At 40.5% G+C, this 14,183-nt stretch overlaps 1 protein-coding gene across 1 annotated transcript in view; it reads left to right on the top strand.

The window, feature by feature from the left end:
* The first annotated feature begins 1,147 nt into the window (after window positions 1–1,147).
* The window catches only part of efr3a (EFR3 homolog A), an 83,344-nt gene continuing 70,308 nt past the window's right edge, over window positions 1,148–14,183 (top strand). The window contains exons 1-2 of the mRNA XM_083525653.1: window positions 1,148–1,227; window positions 1,532–1,652. Of these exons, the coding sequence (XP_083381779.1) occupies window positions 1,643–1,652 (10 nt within the window). The 5' untranslated portion in view covers window positions 1,148–1,227; window positions 1,532–1,642. The remainder of the gene's footprint in view (window positions 1,228–1,531; window positions 1,653–14,183) is intronic.

Raw genomic sequence — 14,183 nt, 5'->3', positions numbered from 1 at the left:
CAACAGGGCACTTAGCCCTCACTAAACCAACAAAATAATTGTGCATCAATGAGCAGATATACAGGTTTCCCTAATAAAGTAGACAACGAGGGTAGAGTTTGAAGATATGCTTCTGATGAAGGATGTAACATTCACTTCAAGAACCTTCAGTTCTTGTAAAAGTCACATCATTGTCATATTTGAATAATTTTTTTCATAATAAGACTTGAATCCTTCGTATCCTTCCCTCATTTTAGTGTTATAAGAAGGACACAAGTATAGGGGAAAAGATAAGTTTTTTTTTTTAAGAAACATGGATCTATAATGTAGACATTCGGTGCCACCCAAAAGAGGATGAGGTTCTCTATTGAGCAGTGGCCGGCAGTCCATTTCACCCCAGGACACACTCAATGGTGCGTCCTACCTGAGTCAATCCACCTTTTAATACCGTCATTATGACACCACTGGTATGGAAACCGACAATATTATACAGAAACACAGTATAACAGAGCGCTGCACCACAGACAGGTGTTTCATATAGCAAGAATAAATGTCATTACTAAAGCACGAAAAACAATTAACACGGCGCGGAAAATTTGCGGGTTCTCATTTGGAACCTAACTAATAGCAAGTTGCGGATTATTTTAAAACTCAAGGGAATCCACAGCGGGACCGAACGTTCAGGAACGTTAGAAATAACATGTTTTCACAAAAAAAAATCATACATGTTTGTAAAACACTATTGTATTAAAGTGACAATGTCTACATGAATTCACTAAGGTACCATAGTGGCTGTGGGGTTGCGTATTTTCTGAACTTGCGGGGGTCTTAAAATGTAACTCCTGCGAATTCCAGGGGACCACTGTAACTGAATACATATTCAAGGACAAAGATATATTAAAATGTAAGTGATTCTGATAGTGTTTAGACCAGCAAAGAAGGCATTGTGGCCCAGACAGCCCACCACTGCTTTTGAATCTGGTTCCTCTGAAGGTTTCTTCTTATACCATCTCAGGGAGTTTTTTCTTGCCACTGGCTTATAGGCACTAACAGATACATTTTTATTTTACAACCTGTTTATATTATGCTCATTTGGCACAATGTCTTTTGTTAAAAGTGGTGGAATTGAAATACAACCCAACTTTTTTTTAAGGGGGCCGCGCCTACTTCCGTGTTTTCAATGTGACGTAACGCCAGTCTAAACCCGGAAGCGCTAATCTCCAGGGGCTTAGTTCTGCTCGTCCACAGGTATTTACTCTCAACTTTAAACTTTGTAGTTTCGCCGTATTGTTTGTTAACTGACTATTGAACAAGGAACACGGTTCGTATCCCCTGCCTGTATCCCAAACTCCTTCAATGGTTTTTCTATTGCCATGCTAAGCTAGTTAGCTAACCGCGGACACTGTGTGTTGTGTGTGTGCGTGCGCGCGCGCAGGTCAGAATGCAGGTGATGGGGATGATCAGCCGTCTGTGAGCCATCGCGCTGCCTCTCCGATACCGGATGGGCTTTAAGTGCAGCTTATTATTGTTAATGTTTTTTAATACGTTTTAGATTCCTGTAACGGAATCGAGCTTTAGACGTGGTGTGGGTACTGTCTGCAGAACCTGAAAGCCAGCTCCAATCGCAGCCAAGGCAGAAGATCTGCACTGTAACGACACAAAAATGCCTGCAGGTAAGCAGTTTCATAATTATTACTACTACTATTAACATTATTCTTATTTGTTATTTTTATATTAAATGCATCAGTCAGAAATAAAACACCATCACTATTGATGTTGGTCTCCTGATCTGCCTGTCAGTCACTGATGTGTCTGGTGTATTATAATCTACCATGTTTGTTTATGTGGCTTGGACCTTGCTTCTCTGAGCTGACTTGGTCAAAACACACGCACACACACAAACACACACACATCTTTGATCCATTACAGTGTCCCCCCCCCCTCTATTTTTGAAAGTCTTGTCAAATTATTCTCCTTTATTTTGTTGTAATCAGTATGCACCGTTTTAGAAATCTACTGTATCTAGACTGGAACTGAAACTGGGTATTGATTTGCTTTTACTGGTTTTGTAGACAGTAACTGATGTGTTACTGTGTGTTCAGTGACACCCAGATAAGGATGGGTTCCCGCTTGAGTGTGGTTCCTCTCAAGGTTCCTCCTTATGCCATCTCAATGATTTTTTCCTTGCCACAGTCGCCACCCGCTCACTCATTAGAGACAAACTTAAGGACAATCTTATTCATTCTTTATTACCACATTAACTGTATAATGCTGCTTTGAGACAATGTTCATTGTTAAAAGTGCCGTTGAAATGACTTGAATTGAATATGTGTGATGTGTAATAATCTACCTATGGTTTGAATCTGGCTTCCTATAGATGACTTGGTCAACTCGCACGTTAGACTAAATGAAGCGTGAAATAAAGTCTGGAGCCATAAACAGTAAATCCTCTTACAGTTTTTAATGCCCTGGCTAATTATTTGTCTTTATGGCTGATCATGCTGATTAGGGATAAATCCATTTGATACTGATTTACTGGATTTTCAGAGCTGGACTGGGACTGGTGTTGGGTATTGATCTGCATTTACTGCTTTTGTAGACAGTAAGTGATGTGTATTTGCTGTAATAGGATTATCTAGTCTTGTTTTTGTGGCTTGAAACTTGCTTCTTACAGCTGACTTGGTCCACACACACACACACACACACACACACACACACACACACACACACACACACACACACACGTGTACACAAACTAATCTATGCCTTGGATCATATGAGAGTCTGAAGCCATATAAAGTAAATCTTCATAGTTTTTAATTCCTTTCTAATAATTCATCTTCATTTCTCTTCAATATTCTATCATTGGGAAATCTGAGATGATATGCCTGATAATGCTGCTAAGGATAAATTCATTTGATAGTGATTTACTGGATTTTCAGAGCTAGACTGAAACTGATGCTGGGTATTGATCTTCTTTTACTGCTTTTATAGCTACTAATTGTGTGTTTGCTGTATTATAATTTACCTAGTCTTTTTTTTTTTTGTGGCTGGAAGAGCTGACTTGTTTACAAGCACGCGCACACACACACACACACACACACGCACGCACAAATACACACAAAGGCTCACTTTGTTTTTTGTTGTTGTTTTTTTTAGGAAGGACGGTTGCATACGGTGATATGGTCACTAGTAGATCTGGTACTTTTAGGATGATCTAAAAAAAAGCTTTGTAAACTTGAACTTTTTATTTCCTTGACAACACAGAGCTGCACAAAACTGACTTTTGCACAACATCAAGTGCACGAGATTTAGTGTAAAAAGAACCAAACATTATACAGTGAGACAGTAGACACAGTGACACTGCAGCACTGACCAGTACAGAAGATTTGTGTTGGTGCAAATGATTTGTACATTTAATAAGAGCTACTGTACATGTAATAATGCATGATAAACATGTCAAAGTATATTTGTACATGTCTGAAGAAGCAGATAGGGTTTTTGCTCATTCACACAGTCAGTTGCTTTGCTTTTTTTCATCTGCATGGCCTTTTTTATGCAATGCACCAATGTGATTCTGTATAATATGCTGATTATAATAGACATTTTTATGTAACTGTTACTACCGGTTTGAGAAACTCACAGGACCATATGTATATTTGTACACTTGACCGTCACACCCATATGTGGTTCTTCCCCAAACTGGCCACAAAGTTGGAAATACAAAACAGTCCAGAATGCCTTTGTATGCCTCACAGTTTTTAAATTACTGGAACTAAAATGTGCAAACCTGTTCCTGCTCTGTAGAACAAAGCCAGCTAGATATGGTTTAGCAAATTTGGACTGGAAGATCTTGAGTGATCTGATCTCAGCCCCTCTAAAATCCTTTAGGATGAGCTGGAACACCGAACCTCAGGCATCCGTGCCCAAAATCAGCAGCGCCTGACCTCACTAATGCTTTAGTAGCAGAATGATCAGAAATTCCTATAAACACTATAAAATCTGGTTGAAAGCCTTCTCAGAAGAGTGGAGAGTGTTTTTATGGCAAAATGGAATTAATCCTGGATGGCATGATCACAAAGCATGTTGTTAATGTGTACACCAAGTGGTTTTAAGAGGACTTTATAAATCGATTGATAAACCCTTGTAGAGATTTTTAGCAGGTTTTTACCTTTTTTTTTCTCTGTACTGCATTTCTGATGAACTTAATATTCAAAGCATTCCGAAACTAGCGAAGGGTTGTAGTTGCATTTGAGCATGAACGTTTGCACTTGGCATGAATTTAGAGTAAAAGAAAATGTACCTCCAAAACTTAAAAAAATTTAATGACAATATATGAGTATGAGATACAACATAAAAAAAAAACCACGTTAGCATTATTGTCCCTTCTTCATGCAAACATTTAATGCAAAACCTCTTCCCTGAGCCAACCGTGGAAAAAAACAAAACGCTTCAACGCAGACTTCTTTAGCAAAAAGTCATTTTCAAAGGCTCTAGAAAAAAATTAAATGATCTAAAAAAAATACATAAGAATAATCCAAAAAGAAACTTTTCTTTTTGTTAAAAAAAGTGAATTGGAGAATATGAACAACATTCCGTGATCTGTGAAGACGTTCAATTCAGACTTTCAATTCAGAGACATGGTGATAGTAAAGCTCCTTCTGTAACACTTTACGCAGGAACGAGTCTGTTTTCATTCTTGACTCGGTGAGTAAGGAGAATGCAGACGTACTGTATATTTTGACCAGTATTACAGTATACAGTATTTTCTATTCTAGTTATAATTATTTAGATTCCTTCATTTGTATTCAATAAGCGGTAATTTAGAAATCTGACCTGGTGAGCGTGAGACTTTCGTGTGCTTTATATTCTGTTACCAGACAAAAATGGCAAAGGGAACGAGGCTGAATGAAGAGCTGTGCTGCAGTGTGCCGGTGTAGCACTTCGACATGCGACACTTGAAGGTCAAATCTTTCGATTTCACCTCATCGTGCTGTAGGCAGGTAACAGCATCTGCTTTTCAGCCTGCAGCAGTGTGTGTTCAGAGCCATAGCTTGATTCTCACTCGTAAGGTTTGAAGTGCTGCACAGAGGCACGGAAGCCAGTCATTGTCCGTTTCTGTCTGTGAGCATGTCAACATTTGGGACAAATGAATTGAGGTTTGTGGATATTTGAGCAGCAATTGGATTTGACTTCCATATAAGTAAGGCGTGTGTTACACCATCTTCATGCTCGGCATGGAGGCAAATAACCAGCTGATAAAGCAGTTATTAATATGTTTATTATGTTTCTATTTCAAAACTGACTGACTGACTGAAAAATATTAGGGTTGCTAGATTTAGCGATGCGATTGCTTTTATTTGAATACATTTCAAGAAATCGGTATTAAAAAGTGAAGAATATTGCTTATTTGCATGATCTGGCCACACCCCTATTAATAATGGCGCTGTAGGTTTTAACTCTGTATGGCTTTTTTGGTCTGTTTTATTTAAATGTTTTCATCTCCAGTTTGTCAAAATGTTCTGTTTATTAAAATTGCCACATTTGCCACGTTACGTAACGTTATTTTGATAAATGATGTAAATAGGAAATGTTTGCAACAGCTGTCTGACTCTGTATGAAACGGTGACTGTAGGTTACTATGGTTACAGTGCTCATATGCTAGCACATTCATTTAGAAAGGCGAGGTTTGTACGCACAACTCGCAGACGATCCGAATAAACTCCTCAGGCAGACCAAGATATAATTTAACAAATAAATCGTGCATTTATGGTAAAGCCATCGACAACGAGATGACAAAATTCAGCCTCTTGCGATCATTTTCCTACAATCCCGAAGCGTTTTATTCCTCTAATTCCACAGTGGTGTATATGGGAAATCTTGGAGTATAGTTTCTCTTACCGTTTGAAGCAACTACGACGTTATCAGCCTTTCTGTTGTTTTTTTTTTTACCCTTTTACTCTCGAAGTTAAAAAGACAACACAAATGCAGCATGCCTTTTTACCTGAGAAAGTCCAATGTGACAATGTCAGTCAGTGTTAAAGAGTTGTTGATGTATAATTAAGAATTGAGGACCACAATCCACTTTCCATTCCAGCTCATACTCACACATCCAGTACTTCTCCAGCCACATATTTGCAAGTATGGTAGTGGAAAAAGTTTGTCGACACCTGACTCTGAGATTCATATGTGCATTTTGAACATCCCATTCCACATTTAGTCCCCTTATGCTGTTATAATAACATCCGCACTTCCCCGGGTAGATGTCCCACTAGATTTTGGAGTGTGCTTGCTGAGATTTGTGCTTGCTGAGTGAAAGAAAAGAGTGCAGGCAGGGTGGAGTGGGTGGAGAAGAGTGGCAGGAGTGATTTGTGTTGAAGAGTATCTGTAAGAGTGAAAGGGAAAGTTTATAGGACTGTGGTGAGACCTGCGATGTTGTATGGTTTAGAGACAGTGGCATTATGTAAAAGACAGGAGGTGGAGCTGGAGGTAGCAGAGCTGAAGATGTTGAGGTTTCTGTTGGGAGTGACGAGGATGCACAGGATTAGAAACTAGTTTATTAGAGGCACAGCGCATGTAGGACGTTCTGGAGACAAAGTGAGAGAGGACCGATTGAGATGGTTTGGACATGTGCAGAGGAGAGACATGGGGTATATCGGTAGGAGAATGCTGAAGATGAAGCCACCAGGAAGGAGGAAAAGAGAATGGGCAAGGAGGAGGTTTATGGATGTGGTGAGAGAGACATGCAGGTAGTTGGTTTGAAAGAGGCAGATGTAGAGGAGAGGGGGGTGTGGAGACGGATGATCTGCTGTGGCGACCCCTAATGGAAGAAGCCGAAAGAAGAAGAAGTAGTATATGTTTTCGTGTACCTACTTTCACATAACATGGATTTATACCCTCGCGGGGTGTGTCACATGTACAGAAAAGGGAAATCTAAACAAAGCACAGGTCAGAGTTATCACAGTGCAGTGTAGCTTAGTTTTGAAAAGGGGGGGGGGGGGGGGGAGAAAGCGTTTAGTCGAGCAATTCTTTGCTTTAGCCGATATATTTTTTTAGCATTCCTAATAAAAACATGAATTATACTGACCAGTACATTTTCCAATCTTGTGTAACATGAGGTGGGATTGTGCACACACACTGGAGTATGGAGGGAAGTAGGGTGGCAGCAGGGGCAGTTACATATATTAGAGAGGTAAAGGGTGAGCCTACAAATGTGTTTTCTCTCTCTTTTATATACACACACACACACACACACACACACACACACATGTACAGAGGAAGCACTTTGACATGGTAATGTCTTTGGTAGAAAAGCGGTTTGAGCTTTCTTGCTTTTGGAACTTGTGTGTTTTTGTGTGTGTGTGGAAGTGAGTGAGTGAGCAAGAGAGAGTTTGATCTCCAGGTCTGTTCAGTGTGCGTTTGATCTACCCTCTGATTTGCGTTTACGTCGGTCCTGCGTTTTCCCTTTGGCATCGCCTCATTCATATGCGTTACGGACAACTCGAAGTAAGGCGGGATTGTGAGGGGGGGGAAAGCATGAAAGCTTTTTTTTTTTTTTTTCTTTTTTTTTTTTTTTTATAGAATACATCACACACATCTTCATTCTTATTGCAAAATATCTCCAGAGGGAAAAAAACCATTCCTGTATTCCTGGAGTTATTAAAGGCATACCGAGTTCTTATCAGAGCGTAAATATAGCAGGTTGTGTGGGATAGTTTAACAAGGAATCAGTGTTTTCTGTGCTAATTTGCTTTCATTAAATTCAGTATAAATGGTCTGGGCATATCTGTAGCCGAATGATGCTTATGGGTTAATGTTATTTAAAATGGGACATTTACAATTTCTCCGTGTTGATTTGACCTCGAGCACATACAACATGAGTTCACTCCAAGCTTCAGTTTCTTAGTAGACTGACAACAGACTCTTTCTGTTTTGCTCTGTTTACTCTAAGTAATGGTATTGTGTTGGGTTTGTGCCACACACACACACACACACACACACACACACACACACACACACACACACACAGTAGTCTGAGTTTTTGCCAAAAGAGCATAAGGCTCCAAAGGGTCTCGTAAAACAATTCACACATTTTTTTTGAGTCATGCCTGTTTGCATCTCCAGATGGTGCATCTTGACTAATGGCTTCTGGTTCATCTTGACTAATGGCTTCTGGTTCATCTTGAGTAATGACTCTGGTGCAGAATGGATAATGGATATGTTGACACTGTGCTCACGTTTAACCACTGTAATATACTAAATTCTTAATTGTAATTTGTTCTTATGGATTCTGTTTGAATTCTATTGAAATTCTGTGTGCTGAGATTTATGAGTGCTTTGTCTAGACAGTGATGCGGGGATGGTTTATTACTAGAGACTACTAGAGACTTTTTGTTACATATATTTTTCTGTATTGGAGGATGTTCTTATTCTACTCGATGTAAGATTTTTTTTTTCTATAGTCCAATTTGTTTTTAAATAATCATGTACACTATGTCATGGCTTTGTGGCATGATAACACACAAGGCGGGTAGGTTAGCTGTCTTTTGGGTTTCCAGTTTTAGCCGGATTACAGGCTTAATTTAGTGTTGGGATTTGTGAAAAACTCGAGTTAAGCCACAACTCTTTCGGAGCAAAGATTAAAGCCACAAGGTTTTGAAACAAAGATTAGCCTCTGCCAAGTGAACAGAAGGACATTATGTAGAAAAAGTAAAAGGATCTGCTCATGATACAAAACATACTGTACAGGGTCACTGCCTAAGTATAATAAAAGTAGTGTCATGATATGGATTTGCATGGCTGCCTCTGGAACAGGTTTGCTGATGTTTATTGTTGATATAACACATTATAGTACCAGGGAAGCAAATATAAATGTCTAGAGAAACATATTTATATGATATAGCGAGTATATATATGATGGTAGCGAGTATCGATACAGTAGCTCCAGTGTCCCCAGTTCAATCCGAAAATCATGATAACTATCCAGTTGGGTTTTCTTCCATATTCTTCAGTTTTGCTCTGGTTTCATCTTACTCATGGTGGTAGACTGGCTATTCCCACCTTAAACCCAGTACAGGCTTTGGAATCACAAAGCTCCTTTTTCAGTTACTGAACACAAACGCTGTCACATCTAGCAGGTGGAAATCTAGCATTTTCAGCTGGAGAATTTGACACACACACCTTTGGCTACTTCTGAAGAGAGGACTCAGCAGGTCCGACCCTGGCCCACACACACACACACACACACACACACACACACACACACACACACAACAGCACCCACACATGCGAAGTAAAGTCAGTGAACTCCGTTTTTATTTTCCAAAAAGTGGGGGCAAAAACTTTTTTTTTATTTGTTTTTTATTTACTAACTGGTTTCTTGAATAACCAGTTTCTCGCAAAAATGTGTTTTAAACCGAGCTCAGCTCATAGGCAATGCCAAGGAAGACTATAGGGTAAATATTATAATCAATTGTTAAAGGTGTCAATCATCAGCTCTTTTCCTAATTGAGTAGCGTTTCGAAACAACTGAAAGAAGTCGTAGAACATCACAAAAAAAAGGACATTCATCAGTTCGGTCTTATTGGGTTACCAGCTTAATGCAAGCAATGGATATGCAACCAGTTAAGTGCTATTTACGTTTAATTTACTTTGTGTACAGTATATATTTGACTTTTCCAGCCATATGTGGTTCTTCCCCAAACTGTTACCACAAAGTTGGAGGCACACAATTGTATATGATGTCTTTGGACATCCTATTCCCAGTCAAGTAAAAGAAAAGTTAATGCTTCCATATGGTGCCTTTGGCCTGGGGGATAAACCTGTACCAGCATTACAATCCTCCTTCATGCCAGCTTCATGAAGATATCATTTACATTTGTTGGCGTGGAAGATCTTGAGCGGCCTGCTCTGACCTCAGCCTTTAAACTCTTGTGGATGAATGAGCGCAGACAGACAGACAGACAGACAGACAGACAGACAGACAGACAGACAGACAGACAGACAGATAGATAGATAGATAGAACTTTATTGTCATTGCATAGTACAGGTACACAGCAACGAAATGCAGTTTGGCATCTACCAGTGCAAAATGTAGCAGCCGTGGAAAAATGCAGATAAATATATGGCATATTTACAGCAAGTGATAAATATGTAAACATATGTAAAGTGAATAAATATAAAGTCAGTAACAGTGCAGAGATGTGTGGACATCAATTTAGAGTACACAAATGGTTCCGAGGCTATGGCATTAAAGAATATTGTGCAGATGTGAAGGTTTAAAAATTATGGCATTTAAGAATTAGCAGCTAAATAACCAGTTGACTATATTACAGTACAGACCAAAAGTTTGGACACACCTTCTCATTCAAAGAGTTTTCTTTATTTTCATGACTATGAAAATTGTAGATTCACACTGAAGGCATCAAAACTATGAATTAACACGTGGAATTATATATGGAATTATATACATAACAAAAAAGTGTGAAACAACTGAAAAATGTCATATTGTAGGTTCTTCAAAGTAGCCACCTTTTGCTTTGATTACTGCTTTGCACACTCTTGGCATTCTCTTGATGAGCTTCAAGAGGTAGTTACCTGAAATGGTCTTTCAACAGTCTTGAAGGAGTTCCCGGAGAGATGCTTGGCACTTGTTGGCCCACTTGTTTTGCCTTCACTCCGCGGTCCAGCTCACCCCTAAACCATCTCGATTGGGTTCAGGTCCGGTGACTGTGGAGGCCAGGTCATCTGGCGCAGCACCCCATCACTCTCCTTCTTGGTCAAATAGCCCTTGATGCCTTCAGTGTGACTCTACAATTTTCATAGTCATGAAAATAAAGAAAACTCTTTGAATGAGAAGGTGTGTCCAAACTTTTGGTCTGTACTGTATATATATAAATATGAAGCATATGTACAGTGAATAAATATAAGGCAGTAACAGTGCAGAGATGTGTGGACATCATTAAGAAGTACAGGAATAGTTCTTAAGGCTATGGCATTGAAGAGTAATTAGCAAGTCGAATAAACAGTCTACTATATATATATATATATATATATATATATATGTATATATATGTATGTATGTAAATATATATACACACAGGTTATATACACAAATGAATGAAATGTTGGCCAGAATGTACAGTAATGATATAAAGATACATAAATAAAAATAGTGCAGATGTAATGAGTAATAGAAAAGTATGTAATATGTACATGTATTGTACAGAGGTTATATACAGTGTTTTTGTTTTGTGTTTGTTTTGTAGTGATTAGTGGGAAAAAAGCTGTCCCTGAACCGGTTCTGGTGCGCAAGTTCCTGTATCTCCTTCGTGAAGGAAGGAGGTTAAACAGTTTATGACTGGGATGTAAAGAGTCCTTGATAATGTTGTGAGCTCTGCGCAGACATCTGCTGTGGTGAAGGTGTTCAATGGCAGGTAGTTTGGTGCCAGTGATGCGTTGGGGGGTTTTGACCACCCTTTGCAGTGCTTTACGTTCACACACAGTGGAGCCTCCATACCATACAGTGATGGAGATGCTCTCAATGATGCAGCGGTAGAAACTCGTTAAAATCCCCAGGGACAGATGAGATTTCTTAAGACTTCTCAAGAAGTACAGGCGCTGTTATGCTTTTTTAACCAGAGCTGGCGTGTTCTGCTGCCATGTCAGATCCTCAGAGATGTGAATTCCCAGGACTTAAAGCTGGAGACTCATTCTACCTCAGTTCCATCGATGTTGATAGGTAGATGTCTCCTGCTGTTGGATTTCCGAAAGTCCACAATGAGCTCTTTGGTCTTCGTGGCGTTGAGAGTCAGGTTGTTATTGGCACACCACGCTGTCAGATTTTGGATCTCTTCCCTGTAGGCTGATTTGTCGTTGTTTTCGATCTGGCCGACCACGGTGGTGTCTTCTGCATACTTGATGAAGATGTTGGAGTTATACAGAGGAGCACAATCATGGGTGAACAGGGAGTAGAGCAGAGGGCTCAGAACACGGGCTCAGCCCTGCGGTATGCCAGTGTTCAGAATGAGTTTTGAGTATATATATATATATATATATATATATATATATATATATATATATATATATATATATATATATATATATATATATATATATACTCAAAGTTTCCCAACCTGACAGATTAAGGTCTGTTGGTGAGAAAGTCCAGAATCCATCTGCAAGTGGAGGTGCAGATACCCAGTTCATTGAGCTTAGTGATCGGTACAGTGGGGAGGACTGTATTGAACGCAGAGCTAAAGTCAATGAACAGCATTCTGATGTATGAGTTGCTTTTATCCAGGTGGGTGAGGGCTGAATGAAGAGCCGTGGAAACTGCATCCTCCGTTGACCTGTTCGGGCGATAGGCAAACTGGTATGGGTCCAGTGTAGGTTGTAGGCCCACAGTGAGGTGATTCAGGATCAGTTTCTCAAAGCACTTCATAGCAATTGGTGTGAGTGCAACTGGCCGAAAGTCATTAAGGCATTTAGCAGCTGAGTGCTTAGGCACTGGTACGATAGTAGTGGTCTTCACGCATGCAGGTACCGTGGCTTGGGCCAATGACAGGTTGAAAATGTCAGTAAAAACCTGTGCCAGTTGTCCAGCGCATGCTCTGAGAACATGTCCCGTTATGCCATCCGGGCCAGCTGCCTTTTGTGCATCCACTATGCTGAACATTGAATAGACGTCCGTTGTTGAGAGTGAAAGTGGGCTGTAAGCAGTAGAAGAGTCCGTGGTTGTTGTGTAATGTCCTGTGCTTTGGTCAAAACGAGCAAAAAAGTGATTGAGCTCGTCTGGTTGGAAGGCACTGCTGGTTGGTTGAGCTGTAGGTTTGTAGTCTGTGATGGACTGGATGCCTTTCCACATGTGTCTGGGGTCAGAGTTGTGGAAGTGCTCTTTTATGTGGAGTTTGAATGTGAGTTTTGCTTTCCTGATGCCCCTTTTCAGGTTGGCCCTGGCTCTGTTGTAGTCCTCTGGACTGCCAGATTTAAAGGCAGCATCTCTTGCTTTCAACAGGAGACGGACTTCAAAGTTCATCCATGGCTTCTGATTAGGAAAGCATTTCACATGTTTGACAGTAGTGACATTGTCAATGCATGTGTTAATGACATGACATGACAGGTCCAAAACATGATGATTTGTAAATGTCCATGTTCGTGTGAGAGTCCACTGTGACCTGTGAGGCTGTTTTAGAGAAGAAATGGCCCCCTCTGGCCATACTTTTACTGTCCTCAGAGCTGGTTTCACACGTTTGATCAGTGGTGTGTATTTGGGTAGCATGAACAAAGAGAGGTGATCAGACTGACCCAAGTGGGGGAGGGGAATGGCTGTGTATGCCCCAGGTATGTTTGTGTATACCTGGTCCAGTGTTTTGTCCCCTCTGGTAGAGCAGGAGACATTGCGGTGAAATTTTGGTAAAACAGATTTCAGGTTGGAGTGGTTGAAATCTCCAGCAACAACAATAGCTCCTTCAGGATGTGCAGACTGCTGTTTGCTGATAGCTGCATGCAGTTCCTCCATAGCTAGCTTGGCATTAGCATCCGGCGGAATGTACACTGCAGTCACAACAATGGCAGAGAATTCTCTCTGTAAATAAAAGGGTCTGCACTTAATCATCAAATACTCTAAATGAACAGAGCAATGACTTTCAGTGACAGTAGAGTCCGTGCACCATGAGTTGTTAACATAAACACACAGACCTCCACCTCTGCGCTTACCAGAGTCCTCTGCCGTCCTGTCCGCCCGAAAAACACTGCGACCCCCGAGCTCAATGGCGCTGCTGGGAATGTTGTTGTTGAGCCATGTTTCCGTAAAAATCATGACATTACATTCCTTAATCCGTTTGTGTGATGATATCCGGAGCAGCAGCTCATTCATTTTGTTTGCAAGAGACCGTACATTAGCAAGGAAGATGCTGGGAATCGACGGTTGATGCGGGTTTAGCCTTAGCTTAGCCCTGATGCCGCCTCGCTTCCCCCTCCTTTGTTTACGGTCTCGCCGCCGGTGCTGTGGTCTCGTTGTCGGCCGAGCTGGATCAGCGGTCCGCGGTGTTCGGGCGATTTCCTGAGGGAGTTCAAAGTCTGTTGAAAGCCCGTATCTGTGAGTGTAGCCGATGTCTAGTAATGCTTGTCGGCTGTATGAGATGTGTGCAAGCCTGTTCTGAGTAAATAAACTTGCTGTTGATGGAGAAATTGCTACTAAATTG

The sequence above is a fragment of the Silurus aristotelis genome, assembly GCF_946808225.1.
Source record: "Silurus aristotelis genome assembly, chromosome: 22".
NCBI lineage: Eukaryota > Metazoa > Chordata > Actinopteri > Siluriformes > Siluridae > Silurus > Silurus aristotelis.
The sequence above is the reverse complement of the archived record's forward strand: the minus strand, read 5'-3'. Positions and strand labels throughout refer to the sequence as shown.